Source organism: Camelina sativa, chromosome 12 (genome assembly GCF_030686135.1).
Source record: "Camelina sativa cultivar CO46 ecotype springtype chromosome 12, ASM3068613v1".
In the NCBI taxonomy this organism is placed as follows: domain Eukaryota; kingdom Viridiplantae; phylum Streptophyta; class Magnoliopsida; order Brassicales; family Brassicaceae; genus Camelina; species Camelina sativa.
In genome coordinates this window covers 40,322,222-40,341,576 of record NC_141891.1, presented here as the reverse complement: position 1 = coordinate 40,341,576, position 19,355 = coordinate 40,322,222, and the positions used below count along the sequence as shown (strand labels likewise).

The 19,355-nt window shown below is 35.1% G+C and overlaps 2 protein-coding genes across 2 annotated transcripts; both read left to right on the top strand.

Annotated features, from left to right (window-relative positions):
- The first annotated feature begins 8,440 nt into the window (after positions 1 to 8,440).
- Positions 8,441 to 10,498, top strand: LOC104732877 (large ribosomal subunit protein uL18z). Its single transcript, XM_010452474.3, has 7 exons — positions 8,441 to 8,575; positions 8,955 to 9,024; positions 9,111 to 9,329; positions 9,425 to 9,504; positions 9,597 to 9,713; positions 9,816 to 10,120; positions 10,228 to 10,498. The coding sequence occupies exons 1-7, from the start codon at positions 8,573 to 8,575 to the stop codon at positions 10,340 to 10,342; spliced, it is 909 nt and encodes a 302-aa protein (XP_010450776.2). The 5' UTR covers positions 8,441 to 8,572; the 3' UTR covers positions 10,343 to 10,498.
- Positions 10,499 to 11,828: 1,330 nt separating this feature from the next.
- On the top strand, positions 11,829 to 13,296 carry LOC104732876 (zinc-finger homeodomain protein 10). Its single transcript, XM_010452473.3, has one exon. It carries the CDS (start codon positions 12,116 to 12,118, stop codon positions 13,118 to 13,120), a length of 1,005 nt encoding a protein of 334 aa, XP_010450775.1. The 5' UTR covers positions 11,829 to 12,115; the 3' UTR covers positions 13,121 to 13,296.
- The last annotated feature ends 6,059 nt before the right edge of the window (positions 13,297 to 19,355 follow it).

Here is a 19,355-nt window from a genome sequence, read left to right as displayed (position 1 = left end):
GAGATAAAAACAAGACATATTAAGCCACGAAAATTATGAGTAAAGGCATGGCATGTTTTGGTCTCAAATACCACATGACCTAAGACTAAAACAATTCCATGGTTCGGTCTTAAATACCGCATGGCATGATCCAAATTAATTACATGGTTCGGTCTTAAAAACCGCATGATATAATCGGGTGCATGTTCTGTATTAACCTAAAAATCAAAGGACCTATGTGAGTGTATTAAAGATGATAATGATTGCACTAAGAAAATATATATAAGGTGATAATGCATATGCACACCTTGCTGAGAGTCTCAAGAATCAGTACCTCACTATAGAAAATCCTATTGACCTTTGGACAGAGTTGAAAAAACAAATATGGACACCAACAGATGGTGCTCCTACCAAAGGCTCAATTCGATTGGAAAAACCTAAGGATCCAGGACTTCAAATCCTTGGATGAGTATAACTCAGAGCTTTTTAAGATTGTCTCAATCCTAAGGTTGTGTGGTACTGAGGTTACTAAGAAAGATCTGCTAGAGAAGACATTCTCTGCTTTTCACACTAAGGGGTTTAAGACCCATGCAGACCTCATATCTTGTTTGCTGCTTGCTGAGCAAACCAATGAGCAATTATAAATGAAAAGTGCAATGAAGCTCACAAGGTTAACATTACAAAGAAAAATCCTCAAGAGCCTAAAAGAGCCAAAAGAGACTAAGGAGTCTAACTATGTCCATAGAGACAAGTGTAGCCGTGGCCGAGGAAGTAGTGGACGTGGTGGTCCTGGTTGTGGGATTTACCAAAGGCATAATTATGATGGTCAAGGCCGTAGAAACCGATTAGGCTTCGGCCGTGGTCGGGGTAGAGGCCGCGGGTTATCTAAACCCGTAACATAAGACCAAGTCCACTTGTAATAATAATTATGGTATAGAAAACCATTAGATAAAGACATGCAGAACTCCTAAGTACCTTGTTGATCTCTATTAAGAGAGTTTGAAAATAAAGAGAATAAATCCAGAAACTAACCTGGCTCATCTCGATGGTGAAGGAAATTTCAACCATGAGAATGATGACTAAATTGGATTATGAGATTTTTGATTGCCTAAGGAAAAATATTTAAACTCATGTGGTGTATTAATTTAATTTCTATGCTTTGAATTTGATTGAATTATTATTTTGGTTTAAATTCAATTATATTATTTCCTTCATTATATATTTGCTTGTTTAAAACATAAAATCTTGTCCATTATTGGAAATGGCTAAGGACAAGAACATAAGTGTGGTGGATAGTGGATTAAGCCACACAATTTTGAAAAATGCCAATATTAGCAAAGATAAGCGGGTATAGCAAGCCTAAGTGAAGGCTATGGCCAGGCATATATTTTATGGCACACATTTTGAACTAAGTGTTGCATTATAATCACCCAGCTCTAAGAGAAGCTTATTGAGCTTTAAGGATATTCATTTGAATGGTTTCCATATTGAAGTAAAGGGTGAAGGAAATAGAGAGTTCCTATATATTGAAATCACCCTTGGACATAAGAAAATCCTAGAGCCTATACCTGCACTAGCCACTGGTTTTTACCATGCTAAGAATAAAATAATAGAGACTAATATGAAAATGAACAAGATGTTCAATAATTCACTTTATGGCATGACTGGATTGGCCATCCGGGTACTAACATGATGCGTAAGCCGATATTAAAATGGGCACACTCCTAAAAGAGAGAAGAGATATTCCTAAGAATCTCACGTGTGTATTGTGTAACATGTACACAAGGGAAACTCATTTATAAGGCCATCACCAGTAAATTTAAATAAAGAGATTATCCACTTAAGACTATAAGTCTAGATAGTGCTGGTGAATTTATATCCCAAACGTTTAATAATAATGGTATGTCCATGGGGGGGGGGGGGGGAGTGTGGACCACCCTGTGGCACATGAACATAGAGAGAATGGATTAAATGAATCATTCATTAAACGTATTCAAGTGATTGCTCGACCATTATTCATAAGGTCGAAGCTTCTTGTGTCGGCTTGGGGACACACAATATTACATGTAGTAAGAGCTTATACGCATCAGGCCATCTAGTGAGCATAGACTCAAACCCGATGGGCCTTGGCCGAACGGGCCTAAAGTCTTAAACACTTATGGACCGAGTATGGTCTTGGTTATGGAGTCCACAATCCAGTGTTTTACAACACTCCCCCTTGGATGACATAACCATGCAAGTGCGAAGAAGGGATCGATGCAATGTGCTTGGGGATGCTGCCTCATTAAAATCTTACCAGGAAAACCCAGTGGGACAAAACCTTGGTGAAGGAAAAAGAGTACAGCACATTGCTCCCCCTGTTCCAAGCATCACTCTAAGTCCTTAAGCCTCCACATTCCAATCTGATGTGTGAGCTTCTTGAATGTTGTAGTCGGCAATGCTTTGGTGAAGGGATCAGCTGAGTTGTCGCATGATTGAATTTGCATCACTTGAACTTCTTCGGCCTTTTGTAGTTCATGCGTGAAGAAGAACTTTGGCAGTATGTGCTTCCTCCGATCTCCCTTGATGTAACCTTCCTTAAGCTGTATGATGCAAGCCGCACTTGTCTTCTTCTATCACTGTTGGTTCCTTGTCATCGATCTAAACCATACACACTTAAACTTTCTTTGTTATAACCTGCATCATCAAAACCAACTAAAACCTTCTTTGTTATAGTTAGTATAATATAAACCCAAATTTAAAGTTCCTTGTAGGTAACGTAACAAATACTTAATTTCACTCTAGTGCCTTTGGGTTTGACAAGAACTAATTCTTGCTAGGAGGTTCACGGCAAAACTTATCTCTGGTCTAGTGTGGCTATCCAAGAACATTAACTCTCCTATAGCACTGAGGTATGACATTTCAGGACTGAGAAATTCCTCATTGTCCTTCTTTGGACCAATGGATCTTTATCCAAATCAATGCTCCTTACAACCATTGGGCTAGTCAATGGGTGAGCTTAGTTCATATTAAATCTCTTGAGTACCTTTCTGTATATGCCATTTGATGCACAAGGATTCTATCATTTATGTACTCAAGTTGTAACCCCAAACAGAATTTTTCTTTCTCTTGCCTAGGTCTTTCATTTCAAATTCTTTCTTTAAATATTCTACTTGTTTGGGCAATTTAACCAGGGATTCCAAGGATGTTTAAATCATCCACATACACTGCTATGATTACAAACCCTTTGTTTGCAAACTTCTTTATAAAATACATGGACTGATGGGATCATTATATAGCCCTCTTTGGCTAGGTACTTACTCAATCTATTGTACCATATACACCCACTTTGTTTCAGTCCATAAAGGGATTTGTCTAGCCTTATGCAGTATTTTCTCGAGAACCACTCTTATAATTGAGCTCTATACCCTCTGGTAATCTCATATAAATTTCATTATCCAGTGGACCATATAAGTATGCGGTTTTAACATCCATTAACCGTAAATCCAGTTTTTCTTTTATAGCCAGACTTATTAAAGTCGTTGCATCCATCACAGGGAGTAAGTCTCCTCATAATCTATTCCTGGTCTTTGAGAGAATCCTTGTGCTATAAGCCGTGCCTTATCTCACGATTTCATTATTCTGATTTCTCTTCCTTACAAAGACCAACTTATGTCCAACTGGTTTTATATTAAGTGTTGTCCTCAAGGTCGGACCAAACACATTTCTCTTCTTTAAAGAGTTTAACTCCACGTCAATAGCTTTTTTCTACTTTAGCCAATTTTTACTTTGAGTGCACTCTAATATAGACGTGAGTTTCTGATCCTCATTTACTTCAAGTGCTACCTTGCATGCAATTATTTTATTAATGTCGACATCTTTGCAGTTCCATTTTATTCTAGACATGATATAGTTTATCGAGCTCTCATTATTATCAAATACCTTAAGGACCTTGAGGTTTAGCGTCCCAAACCTCATTGTTGGTACCTTAGGATTTGCCGTTATGATTTGCCGTTATGAAACACTTAGTGAACTTCATAGATCAGCCCGTATATCGTCCATGGATACTCGGCCTCTCGGCCATACTCGGTCCACACATCTTCGGCCCATTAGCCGAAGCCTTCTCGGCAACACCTTAATACTATGTAGGTTTAACTTAGGCCTTTGTATTACTCTATATATATGTAACCTCGATCATTCATTCATTAATAAGACTAGAGATTTACTCCCGAGTATGGCCAATGGGCCGAAGATGTGCGGACCGAGTATGGCTTATACAGAAAGAAAGAATTTGAAATGAAAGACCTAGGCAAGAGAAAGAAAGCATTCTGTTTGGGGTTACAACTTGAGTACATAAATGATAGAATCCTTGTGCATCAAATGGCATATACAGAAAGGTACTCAAGAGGTTTAATAAGGACTAAGCTCACCCATTGACTAGCCCAATGGTTGTAAGGAGCATTGATTTGGATAAAGATCCATTGGTCCAAAGAAGAACAATGAGGAAGTTCTCGGTCTTGAAATGCCATACCTTAGTGCTATAGGAGAATTCATCTTGGATAGCCACACTAGACCATAGATAAGTTTTGCCGTGAACCTCCTTGCAAGATTTAGTTCTTGTTTAACCCAAAGGCACTATAGTGAAATTAAGTATTTGTTACGTTACCTACAAGGAACTTTAAATTTGGGTTTATATTATACTAACTATAACAAAGAAGGTTTTAGTTGGTTTTGATGATGCAGGTTATAACAAAGAAAGTTTAAGTGTGTATGGTTTAGATCGATGACAAGGAACCAACAGTGATAGAAGAAGACAAGTACGGCTTGCATCATACAGCTTAAGGAAGGTTACATCAAGGGAGATCGGACGAAGCACATACTGCCAAAGTTCTTCTTCACACATGAACTACAAAAGGCCGGAGAAGTTCAAGTGGTGCAAGTTCAGTCATGCGACAACTCAGCCGATCTCTTCACCAAGGCATTACCGACAACAACATTCAAGAAGCTCACGCACCAGATTGGAATGCGGAGGCTTAAGGACTTAGAGTGATGCTTGGAACAGGGGAAGCAATGTGTGCTGTACTCTTTTTCCTTCACCAAGGTTTTGTCCCACTGGGTGTTCCTGGTAAGGTTTTAATGAGGCAGCATCCCCAAGCACATTGCATCGATCCCTTCCTCGCACTTGCATGGTTATGTCATCCAAGGGGGATTGTTGTAAAACACTGGATTGTGGACTCCATAACCAAGCCCATACTTGGTCCATAAGTGTTTAAGACTTTAGGCCTGTGCGGCCAAGGCCCATCGACCATTACTTATTCCTATGTCGGTTTAGACTTTGTCTTAGGGAAACACTATATATATGTAACCTCGATCATTCATTCAATAATAAGAACAAGACATTTCGTTCCCTAAATCCTCTAGTTTACAACAAATCTCCCTTTTCGTTCTGAATTTCATCGAAATATGTAGAAAAGTCAGTTGGGGAGACATTGTCTTCCCCATATTTGAGGAGTCCGCAAGAAAAATTATGTCTTGGTTGTCAGTATAAATCATACACTTCATTGCCCAAAAAAACTGAAGAAAGTGATTTATAAGGATAGGTTTTTGAACTCATGTGTATTTTCCTTGGCACTATCTAGCAATTACATAATAATTGAAATTTCAAGCTAGTGTAGAGTTTTTTTTTTTTTTTGAACAACCGCTAGTTTAGAGTTATGTTTTAATTTTTTTGGTTATTGGATCTTGAAGTAAGTAAGATGTCAACAAAATGAAAATAGAGAAATTTACACCAGATTTGTTGTATTGGTTATGTTATGATTCGGGGTGAAACGTCATGGAATTGAGACCAACTAATCCCAGGTCTAGTGGGTTGATTAAGATTCATATTTTTTTTTTCAACCACATATTTTATCCTATAAAACACAAATCACTTGTCCAATAAAATTTTGACATATCAAAAAAAAAAAATAACTTTAAAACAAAAAAAGATCATGGAGAAAAAACGAAAATCAGAAAATTGATATTACATAATTAAAATTTAAAACAAAAACAGTTAAACCAACCAACGGTTTACAGTTTCGCACAATTTTTTTGTCGTTTTTCTTTTTTCTTTTTCAAAACTCTGTTCTCTTTCATTGGTCCTCTGGAGGAAACTAATCCTTGGGGGAAGTGCAGCTCACGGATAGATCCTCTCTCCGGATATTCAAATGGGCCGTAAGCAAGAGCTCATATTCATGTGGATACATGGTAAATGAGTAGCAATTCTGCATCTGGAGAGAATTGATCCCTGACCTAAACCAACAGGGCAATTCTTCCAACTAGATGGGAACCACTAGCCCACCACCATATGATTAGACGTCTTCTACTTCTTCTCCTCTTAAATCTCGATGAATTATTTTACTGTGTGTTTAAAATTCTCAATGTTGATCTTCTCCACATCTTACATCGACTATTTTTTTTTACTTTCTTATAAATCAAGTTTTTTCTACTGGATTTCTTAAAAACTCTGTGTCTTCAAACGTTAATATAATTTATTATTTTAAATTATAGAACTTTTAACATATTATTATGTTATTTCCATGTTACTGATATGCTTTTTTTTAGGTAAATAATTGTCAACGGTGGAAAATTTGAGAGAGAGGGAGGAGCGAGTTTTACTGGAAGTCACGGAAGAAATTATACATGGCACCGTTTTCAAAGACTATGTAATTTCTCCTTACCTTCTCTCCAATTTTATGTCTTCTTTTAGTGACATTAAAAGGTTTTGCTACAATGGTTTTCAACGATTTCATTTGTTTTCAGAAAATGCTACATAATCAAAGAGGAGAGAAGAGATTAGAGTGAGATCCCAGTTGTCATTTCTTTTACACGTGTATGTATGTATTCTCAGCCCTCTTTTTTTTCGTTCTCATCCCAACTACTACTTCTTATTTTGGTTTCTTATTAAAATATTTTTGAGACATACATCTCTCTCTTATATATTGTACATTTGATAATATTCCTAAATTATTAAAATCTTTGGATTATAGCACCAGATGTATGATGCTAAATTATAGTTCTATCAAATGTTTATAAATACTTAGTCCCATGCATAGCACGGGCATAATGCTAGTACATGTCTAAAACCTAAAAAAGATAGTTTACATTTTACATATAATTTCTTTGCTTCGAAAGAACCAAATAAAAGAAAAACGAAACGAAAAGGTTCAAATAATCTTTACTCTAAATAAAATAATAATAAAACAAGTCATCCAAATGAAGATTGAATTATCTTCAAGCTTATACTGTATTAGTAATTTTTGAGGATACAAAAAATGGTTTTGAGTTTTTTTTTTTTTATTTTCTAAATATCTTTCTCTATTACCTTTTCTTATATCTTTTACTTAACCATTGTATCTATTAAAAATAAAAGAAAATGAAGTACGGATACGATCGAAGAGATTAGAAAATAAACAATTACAAAAAAATAAGATTTCAACCAAGATCTATATGTAAGAAGAAAACCAAGATCTATACTTAAGAAGAAGAAAAGACAATTACAAACGTTTTCCAAATAAAAGTTTCAACCGAACCTTGGACAACTTTACATAAAAACCCAAATAATTTGATGTAAAATTAATAGCACATCAGACATAGGTTCAAAAAATTCTAGATAAAAGTATAACATTTTATCAAAAGTTTAAGAAAATAAGAAATTAAGATTCTTTGTTAAGAATATTAAAACATATCACCAATGACTCTTCTCAACTCTCGCTTGATCATTCCTACTGATGTAATTGTAGTCTCACAAAACTGCATAACAAAGATCGTTATGTGAGAGTTAATAAAACTAAAAATATGTCTTTTCCAAACATCAAGAACACTGGTTTTTTTATAATTAATTTACCTTGGCCTTGAGATTCAATGTAAGAAATTTATGGAGTGTGTGAAATCTAACAAAGAAGATCTATATCTAAAGCATATGTTTTGTCATTTATCTGATGAAATTTTGGTGAATACCAAATGCATAAAATAATAAGTATTTAAATATAAAATTTATTAGTTTTTTGAATAACTATTTTAGTATTTTTATAATTTTTAATTATAAATCAAGTTTAATAAAGTGTTTGGTATTTTAGAATATTTATATAATTATATATTATATTTATTATGTTTTAACTGCTATTGCACATGCTGATCAGTCAGTTTAAAACTCTCTCAAACACACCTATTTTAAAACACTAAACCAATTATTCAAAATGCTTAATAACACTTAAAACTACCGCCATCGCTTCTGCAACCTCCCACACCCTCGACCAAAAAACGCTGCTGCGTTTGAACCACTCATGGCCCTAAAACTCTTTTCACTTTTTACCTCCTTACATCACTCCGAAGAATTAAAAGAAAAACATAAATAAGTGAGAGACGGACTAGAAAAAGTCCAAATATAAAGCCCATTGGGCCCTTATTCATTATAACCAATCGAGACCGTTAAATATGTTTTAATCCCAAGTAAATCTTGCCCGTTGATTGGAAGAGGCCAAAGAGGAGCCTAGGGTTTTGTAATATAAGCTTGATTTCGCATTAGGTCAAATTCCGCCTCTTGCCTTCTCGTCACTCATCTCCACAGCAAACAATGGTAAGCCTTTTCACCTAAGATCTCTCTTTCTCTCCGCCACAGTTTCTTCTAGATTTCTCCTCAGGTTTTGGGTTTCATTTCGTGTAGAAATCTCCTACATTTCTTTTTGATAGCTATGGTAACGAGAATTCATGAGCCTGTGGTTGTTGTATTCAACCTCGTAGATGTATATTCTTCATGGGTTTTTGATTTTGAGGATTAAAGTTGGCAACTTTATGTTATTTCTCATTGGGTTAAGTATTAAAGATTGAGACTTTAGCTTTTTGTTCTGTTATAGAGATCACTGATGCGTTTAAATGGATGAAGAGTTTGGATCTTAAGATTTAGACTTATGTTTGATATATATAGACTAATAAATTAGGGACCTTTCTGTTGTTAGGTGTTTGTGAAGCCCCACAAGTCGAATGCTTACTATAAGAGGTACCAAGTGAAGTTCAGGAGAAGAAGAGGTATATTGATTTGACTCTTAGTTTCGTTTACTATGCTTCTCTTTTGTTCAACCTGTTCTGAAAGCTGTTGTTTCATGATTCTGTAGATGGAAAGACTGATTACAGGGCAAGGATCCGTCTTATCAACCAAGATAAGAACAAGTACAACACACCCAAGTACCGCTTTGTTGTCCGGTTTACCAACAAAGACATAGTGGCGCAAATTGTGTCTGCAAGCATTGCTGGTGACATTGTTAAAGCCTCTGCTTACGCACATGAGCTGCCTCAGTATGGACTCTCTGTTGGTCTTACCAACTATGCTGCTGGTAATAAAATCAGTCGTATACTTTTGCTTTACAATTTTGATATGTTTGATTCTGTGTGTATGGTTTCCTAAATACTTTGTGTTTTGTCATGCTAGCTTACTGTACTGGGCTTCTTTTGGCTCGTCGTGTTCTGAAAATGTTGGAAATGGACGACGAGTATGAGGGCAACGTTGAGGTATGTTGTGCTTTTAATTTCATCTTGAAGTTAGAGGAACTTGAGAGTTTTCAGTTCTTGATTAATAACTGAATCACAATTTACTGAATCAGGCTACTGGTGAGGACTATTCTGTGGAACCAACTGATTCCAGGAGACCTTTCCGTGCTCTTCTTGATGTTGGACTTATCAGGACCACAACTGGAAACCGTGTGTTTGGTGCACTCAAGGTATTAAAATGGATCTCTGTTTTCATGTGTTCTTATATGTTGTGTTTTCATGAGCAAATGGTGATTCTAGCAATTCTTTTTGTTTGCTTCATGAAACTATAGGGTGCTTTGGACGGTGGTCTTGATATCCCACACAGTGACAAGAGATTTGCTGGTTTCAACAAAGAGAACAAGCAACTTGATGCTGCAATCCACAGGAACTACATCTATGGTGGCCATGTCTCAAACTACATGAAGACATTGGCGGAAGATGAGCCAGAGAAGTTACAGACTCACTTCAGTGCTTACATTAAGAAAGGAGTTGAAGCTGATGGCATCGAGGAGTTGTACAAGAAGGTTCACGCTGCTATTCGAGCAGACCCCAACCCAAAGAAAACTGTGAAACCTGCTCCCAAGCAACACAAGAGGTAAAAACAAATAAGCAATTTCACTACTGCGTTCAATAATATTGACTTGTTGTTGTACTGGTGTGTCTTACTGGGTTCTTGACTCATTGTGATATAAAATAAAACAGGTACAACTTGAAGAAGCTGACCTACGAAGAGAGGAAGAACAAGTTGATTGAGAGAGTGAAGGCATTGAACGGAGCAGGTGGTGATGATGATGATGACGAGGATGATGAAGAGTAAATCAGACCAGCCTTTGTCTCATGCCTTTAGTAGCTTTTTACTTGTGTGTTTCCAGACTAAAACAATCAGTTTTTGTTTTCACATTTTAGTTGCGTTTGAGGATTTTGATATGGAGGATATGTTTTCTTTGAAGAATTTATCATCTATCTTTTATTACACCACATCTTCTTCAAGAATTTGCATGTCTCCCTGACTACCTATAAATTTGTGGCTAATTAATTAATCTTGTCTTTGACATTTCATCTCTTTCCAAGAAGGGAACGTGTTAACGTTTCTCTTACGCTTATGAATAAGAAGAACAGCCGCTACATTATTTAAGCAAAACAAGCGTAACATTGCCCACACCCATAGGAACCGAAATCGAAATCCTAACAAGCGAGGCCGCGACAGCCGTCCAAAGGAATCGATCTCTAGTGTGACCGTAGATATTGTGTTGATAGTTTGATACCATGTAATTTAAAAACAAACATTTACATAAGGTTAGAGCCCATAATTTAAAAAATGTAAACTGGCCCAAAATTTCCTAATAGAGGGCCCAAAATTGCATTAAAAGTCTATATTTTAAAAAAACTCCAAAATATGTCAAAACTTTGTCTATAAAATGGTTCAGATTTTAACCAAAAATCTCAAAAGAAAAAAACATTTAAGGAATAAAAACTCCATACAGTATATATAAAACCCAAGAGCTCAGATTTATGTTGGCTGGGTTGACTCCACGGAAAATCTTTGGAAAGATGAGTAAGTTTTGTTGTGGTTGGGAGAAGAGAAGAATGGTTTTGATTTTTATCAAACACTTCTGTATGATGGAAGCAAAGGGGAGTATTTATATTGAGGTCCTTTACCTGATATAGTGATATGGTAGGAGTCAGTTCGAGCGAGTTATCCTACTTTATGAACTAGGATGACGCGAAAACGCGTTGGTGTCAGTTGTTGTGGCATGGAAGTATGGAACTTGGAAAAATGAAGTAACTGACTTAGTATGCGTATGAATCATGATATAGATAGAACATCTCATTATTACTAACGCAATTGTTGCTTGTATTTGAGAGACTGTAACATATAATAAAATTATTCCGTTTGTTGCTGGGACAAGTCTCCGTTTGTAGTCTTAATTATACTTGTGTCGTCCGTCCAATCACCTAGTTGTTTGTTCGAAAGAAAACAGTAAATGTCCCAACAACAACAACGCACGAGATAAAAAAATATTTACTACTATAAGACTTTTTTGTTTTCTTTTTAAATATTTGACTTTATGCCTTTAGGTTTAAGACACACTTACTCAGACACTTCAGTAGCTACATTTATTACGCTTTTCACCGCAAAATCTAACACGCACACTCTTTCTTGTCCCCACTCTCTTCACCTAACCATGGTTAAAGAACATCCAACCTTAGTTCCCTTGATTAAAATATCCCCAAACCAAAATCTAAACCTTTTTTAGTTTTTTTATTTATAAAATCATCAATTTAAATTTAATAGTATTGTCCTTTTTATGTATATATATTTTTCTTTATTTGCTTCAGCAACAGTCGTCAGCGTCATCATATCATTTTCTTCTTTTCCTCCCCTTTAAACGAATATTACCCAAACAAAAAAAAGGTTAAAATAATCTCAAAAAGCTTAAGAACCTTTTTACTTATCTTTTTATTTCTTCTTCTCCATTTTTCTATTCACAATCTCTGAAACTCATACCAAAGCTGTTAACCCAAAACCCTAAGTTTCTTTTTCTATTTTCTTTCTCTTCTTTACATTAGACTATTAATGTTTTAAGCTATGATGGATATGACTCCTACTACAATAACAACAACAACACCAACACCAACTCCTAAATCACCCGAACCCGAATCCGAAACTCCGACCCGGATCCAACCGGCGAAACCCATCTCCTTCAGCAACGGCATCATCAAACGCCATCACCACCACCACCACCCTCTCCTCTTTACTTACAAAGAATGTCTCAAGAACCACGCGGCGGCCTTAGGTGGCCACGCTCTCGACGGCTGCGGCGAATTCATGCCGTCTCCGTCGTCTATCTCCTCCGATCCAACTTCTCTCAAATGTGCTGCTTGTGGCTGCCACCGTAATTTCCACCGCCGTGATCCTGACAACAACAACAACAACGACTCCTCCTCCCCAATCCCTCTTCCTCCTTCCGCCGCCGTAGAGTATCAACCTCACCACCGTCATCACCCACCACCACCACTACCTCCACCACCGCCGCCACGTAGTCCTAACTCATCTTCTCCTCCACCAATCTCTTCCTCTTACATGCTCTTATCTCTCTCCGGTACTAACAACAACAACTTAGCTTCTTTCTCCGATCTCAATTTCTCCGGCGGCCACCACCAACATAATCTTCACGGATCTCGTAAAAGATTCCGAACAAAGTTTAGCCAGTTTCAGAAAGAGAAGATGCACGAGTTCGCCGAACGACTTGGTTGGAAGATGCAGAAACGTGACGACGACGACGTCCGTGAGTTTTGCCGGCAGATCGGAGTTGACAAAAGCGTTCTCAAAGTTTGGATGCACAACAACAAAAACACTTTCAACCGCCGTGACCTCACCGGTACTGAGATCCGGAAAATCGATATCGGCGGCGGAGGAAACCACGCTCCGGTTCTCTCCGGCGAGATTAACAACAACAATAACGGACACCACGGTGGAGTAGGAGGAGAGCTTCACCACAGTGTTAGTAGCGGTGGTGGCGGAGGAGGATTTGATAGTGATAGCGGCGGAGTTCACGGCGGCGGTAACGTCAACGGTTCGTCGTCGTCGTGAAGTTAAAGATGAGATCAGTCTCAGATTAATAAGACAGCTTAGAGTAAGCTTACTTTGTATTATTATCATCGTTAATAACTTTTAATTACAATCTTCTTTAGTTATGTTTGTTTGTTCTTGCATTATTATTAGTTTTGTTTTAATGAGGAATAATAATTCCATAACATTCCGAATTATATCATTTCATTTGTTTTAATTTGATTAATGAACCCGAAATGTAATTAAGTTCAACTTAAAAAATGGATACACTTTGATGTGGTGATCTTGTTTCGGATCAAGAAACAAAAAGACAGAAAGTAGTAGCATAATAAACTATTGAAACATGATTAGTTTACTATAAATATTTATTTGGTTTCTTATCTTTAAAAGTACTTTTTCTTAATTTTATTTGCGACCAAACTAGAGATGTATGTGTACTTTTTTCTTTATTAATGTTCTTTTAAAAAAAAATACAATGCGTAATTTGTATATTCTATATCAAATGATTAGCCATCATTTGTTTTATTAGCATTTTGTTAATACTATTTTCCTCATTTAATCTATGTCCGTGTCATGGATTCATTCCGATAACCTATTTTTGGTATATATGCTTGGTTTTAAGTATTCTCATTTGACAAGTACAAACAAAGCATATACCTTGTTTTTTTACTTAAGACTATAAATTAGTACATTAGATTTAGACATAAGTATTATTATCTCACATCGTAGCAGGCATTATACTAGATAGGGTTTAAGGAGTGGCACTAACACTAATGATTGAGTTGATGAAATAATTTATAACAGTAACTTTCCATTTGAGGAAACGTAGGGATGAGAGTATTGATATGTCGGCTCCCACACAATAAAGAATAGTATTAAATAAATAGATTAGGATATGGGTATCTCCCATACGGGTTTGTTACAATTATTTTAAGCAAAATTCATTATTAACATTTGAGTAGTAGTATTCATTATTTAAAATATTTTGATAATGTAACGCATTTAGTCAAGTCACAAAAATATCTTTCCGTATTATCTCTTTTGGTGGGGACAAAGCTTTTGCACAAGCTGAGGTTATGGCCCTAACTAACTGCCATATACCATGTGCACCACTTATTAAATAATTTATTTATTTTTCTGTAACGTACCAATTCAGTCATCAATACATAGTTACATACTATCAAAAACAAATCAAAGTTTAGCCATCATAATGCCAACTTGCCAAGTTACAACTTTTCTTCTAATTTATAAGAAAATAATACTATATTTAGAACTGAAAATAAAATATATTAGGCTAAATAAGTAAAAAGGAAAAGTATATATAACCTCAAAGTTAGGATAAATATATCTATCAGAAAATTAAATAAGATATGACAAACACAGTCTATGTATTTTTCATTAAAAAATGAAAGCACGTATTGCCTTATTGAAAAAGTTTTTGATCGTACGATAGAGTATAAAATCTTTGAAATGAATTTCACAAAACTACTTACACGATAATATTTTCTTTTTATAAATCATTCGCATTATCTAGTATTTAGGACTATTTTAGTTTTGTTATTCTAAATTATATTGTCGTTAATTAGTTATGTGTGTTAAAAAATAAATTTTGGTTTTAAGACGGACAACTTTGCTATCGTGGAATTAGACAACCAACAAAGGAGTGATACTATAATTTGATGTATGGTTGATACCAAACAAAAAAAAAACCTCCCATGTACATATTATTCTTAATAAATAGTTGGACATAAATTCTGAACTACAAGATAACAAATAGTTCATTCATAAGAATATAACTAAAACAGTTGGTTTTTAAGCTGAAATTTAATATATATTGACATAATACATGGGAAATGTTATAACACTATATATGAAATAAAATGTTCAATATATTATCAAATATTTGGACATACATTGTAAAGTACAAGATAAAAAATAATAATTGATTCATAAGAATATAATCATACGCAATTGTTTTCAGCTGAAATTTAATATATATATTGACAAAAAAGAATTTTACCCCATATAAAAAAGGTTTCACCATAAGTTTTTTACATATATTAAACAAAGTACAATTCCACCATATGATGGACAAATGTAGTAGACTTGAAAAGAAATGGCCCACCATGTTTTGTCATAAATGACTACATTTTCAAAATTAAATGTGCTAGTACATAACAATTACATATTGTAATTATATAATGTTCCAATTTTATATATGGAACTCATGAGAAAACTATATACAAATTAGGTATGGATAGGTTTTCAATATTATAAATATAATACTATGTATATAGTAAGTAAGGTTGGCATTTACCTTTCTTAAGCACCTAACCGTAATTTATTTTTTTCCGTGCCAAATTTACTTGCAATTAATAACCAACATTAAGCAAAAGTGAAAACCCTTAAATATTTTATTAATAAAGTATGACACCAACTTAATAAGGTGAAAATAAAGATTTGTTTTGGGAGATTACTTGTGAAATTCTCTAACACCTTTTAACAACAACAAAAAGTCTTAATTCAATAAATACAATTCTATCCAACTTTATCGCCACTTTTCTATTTTACTGTATTTTTTTTAGTGTTCGAATGCAATCTATTTCACTGATTATTTTTAGTTTTTGGATGCAATAATCTTGATTTATTGGAATAATTGAATTGAATAAATAAATATTAGATATTAGTAGATTGGTCCGGACAAGAAATATATATATATATATATATATGTAAATAGGGTTTCCAGACTATGGCCCTATTCGTTTTCAAGTCTCTCAATGAGCGACTGCGACAGAAAAATAGGCAAAAATAGCTCATACTAATGTGAAGAGGAGTCGCTGCCGGTGTGAAAAAGAGTCGCTGCACTGTTCAGATGAGCTGCCGCAACGATCGCTAGAAAATCCGGCGACTTCTCTCTCCCCCCTGCGACACTTTTTCTCTCTCCCTGCGACACGTCCGCATCTTCCTCTTACCCTCTCCGTTGTCGTTTTGTTTTTTAGTTGAAGTTATCACCGCCGTTTTAAGCTGTCGCCGTCGCTGTTTCAGCGACTTGAAAACGAACAGGCCCTATAACTAGAGTTTGAAAGGCAAAGTCGTAGGCATTGTCGAGAAAATATAGTTATCGATTGAAAAGGTCGAATAATCTATATAACAAAAAACAATGAATACTTTTATAAAGAGAGACCATAAAAATTTAATTGGAATATATCTAAGAAATATCGAATTTAGATATATTGTACCTATACAGCTATACTGGTTGTGTTTAATATAAAGATCAGAGAGCTGAAGTACTTCTCAATTGGAAATCGATATTCCAACACTAATTTGTAGATAAATAGATTGGTTTCGAAGTTACTGTAATAGTAAAAGAAAAGAAAATAGTATGAGTGATAGAGACACGAGTAATATAATAAAAGTCCACAATTTCTAATTCAGGTCCAGCACAAAACATAGGGTTAGGTCTTTGGATTTAAATACTTCTAAGGTAATTTATTTTTGATATTTCCCCAACAGTCCCACTATCCTTGTTAGGTCCATTTAGTGTGTGTTTGTACAAAGTAATTGTTTCTTATTGTGAATTATAACTACAAATACATTTATATGTGTTTGTAATATTTTGTGAAATGAACAAGAAATAATCAAGAGAGAGAGAGAGTGATGTAGGGACGAGAGAGAGAGATTGGGAAGTCTTTTTCTTTTGATCAAAGACAAAAACTATATTTTTTACACTCTTACACAACCCCTTATTTATAGGACACAACAAAACACATGAGTCACTACCCTTTAGTTTTAGTAATGACAAGTGGAGAGATGTAGTGACAATTGTTAACACTTCAAACATTACATAGACAAGTGTAATGCCATGTGTCTTATGATGGATAATCACACTTATTTCATAACACTCCCCCTTGAGTATCCATCACCAGCGATGAATTACACACTGCCTCATTAAAAACCTTATCATGGAAAAACCCAGTGGGATAAAAACCATGACAAAGGAAAAAGAGTACAGTAGTGTAAACTCCCCCTCGAAAAAACTTCATAGGTCTCGTAGATGCCCCATTCCAATACTCTGAGTATGCTTTCGGAATGTTAAAGTAGGAAACACCTTTGTAAACATGCTTTATAGTTCCCAACGAATAGTGATGCAATCTCTCCCTTCATTGGCATTCTCCGTCGAGGTCGATCTTTTGCGTGTTATCTGCTGCCTCGTTAAAAACCTTGTCATGGAAAAACCCAGTGGGATAAAAACCATGATAAGGGAAAAAGAGTGCAGCCACGCGAATCATCATATTCTCTCTATTATTTAAGTAACTCTGTTACATTATTACTTGAGTTGATGGACTGTCTATCAACTTCTTTATTCTTCTCGAATTCTTGAGTGTAAGAGAGGAATATGTCTTCTTTTGTCGCTCTTTGTGTAGCTTCCTTTGATTTGGGGGACATAACAGAGTCTTCAAACAGAGTTGTTGCCTTTTAGTTTCTTCTTGCTAATGAGTCTCAACAAGCATTAACTAGTTGATGCTGATCAAACCCTCAGTGCAAAGTTCTTCGCCAACATGTTATGAGGCTCCCATCTTTGGCGGGTAACTATTGGTTGATGTTCGAGCGTCATCTGAGCCATTATGGATTCTCGATGGCATATGAAACACAATTATTTTGGCATGAATTGAATAAACGACGACCGAAGTCTATCACTAAAACGTCCCGAAGTCGCTGTTTTGCGATATATCTTTATATACATCTGATATAAATCTTCCATCTACAAAAACAACAAGACCAAACTCGGGGCTTCTAAAAGATAGTAAGTCCAAGTTAATCATACCTTTGCAATAGAAGATAGCTTTAACTCATCTCAAAATCTACATATAGAAAATGAGTTATATGCTGCAAAGAGATTAGTAGAAAATGCTATTCACAATTCATAAAATATATAAATGTTCGTCAGCATTTATATATGATTTTATATGACTATATATATATATATATATTTGACTTCCTTTAGAAGTGATTAGTATAACATCTATTTTGAAAGATGTTTACAAGATCTTTTATTCAAAATAACCCTTTAAGGGTTTGATGATCATCAACGAGTTTTCGAGAACATAATTATCATATCATATATCTTTCGGGGTTAGCTCTTCAAGCATCCATGAGGCATATTTCAAGTCATTCATATAGCATCCATTTTGTTTGATAAGGCAAAACATGACGCGACACACCATTTTGTTATATATCATTATACCCTTTTGATGCTTGGACCACAAGTCCAAAAATTACTCGTCTTTCATAAGAGTTTAATATAAACTTGAATACCTCTTTTATTGGCCAATATATATCTCTATACGCTCACAGAGCGGAGATTTATGATCCTCATTAGTCACAATGCGCGCTAGATCATTTTTATTGTCGACATGTTTGTCTTTGGTTCCATATTTCCCGTAATGACATGGTTAATCGAGATCTCTTTAATCATTATATAAAAGATTTTATTCTGGTACCTGATTTCGTTATTAACCATATCAATCGGTTTCTTTACTCCTCTTGAGAAGTATCTTGCTCTTCTTTAGGAGTTTATGTGCTCCTCTCTAGGAGTCTATTAGCTCTTCTTTAAGAGTCTATCTACTCCTCTTTAGGAGTTCATTTGCTCCTCTTTTGAGAGTATAATCCTCTTTTTAATTTGCTCCTTTTTCTTTTCGAGGATTTTATTTATCTTAGGAACCAAAGTAGTCTATCACGTTTCTTATGTGTCATTAATTTAGTATGTCATCCGTCAGAGACATATTTTATTGGAGTATTTTTAGCTGGGATGTGAGATTTCTCAGAACTACAAGTTCATATTCATTTAATCTGAAGATCAATAATTATATGAAATCTCATCCACCAGCTTATTGCATTTGATTTGCAATATATGTTTTGAATAGTGATCTGTTGAACTTTTGAACTTTCAAGTTCATATTCATTAGATTCATTTGTTCAAAGATCCAAAACTATTCAATGATTCTCCCATAAATAAGGGGAACTTTTATCATCCAACATGATGATATGCAAATCTTGCAGTAGGCACATCTCTCATAAGATGGCTTTAACATTATTAGAGCAGAGACTCATCTCTTGCATCTCTATATTATATCCTCTGTGGATGATATTTATATGCGGTGTGGAGGAGCATTTTAAAATATATATTACACACCCATAAGATTCAAAATGAGAAATATTTAATCTCCAACCATGAATATATAACATGGGAGAAATA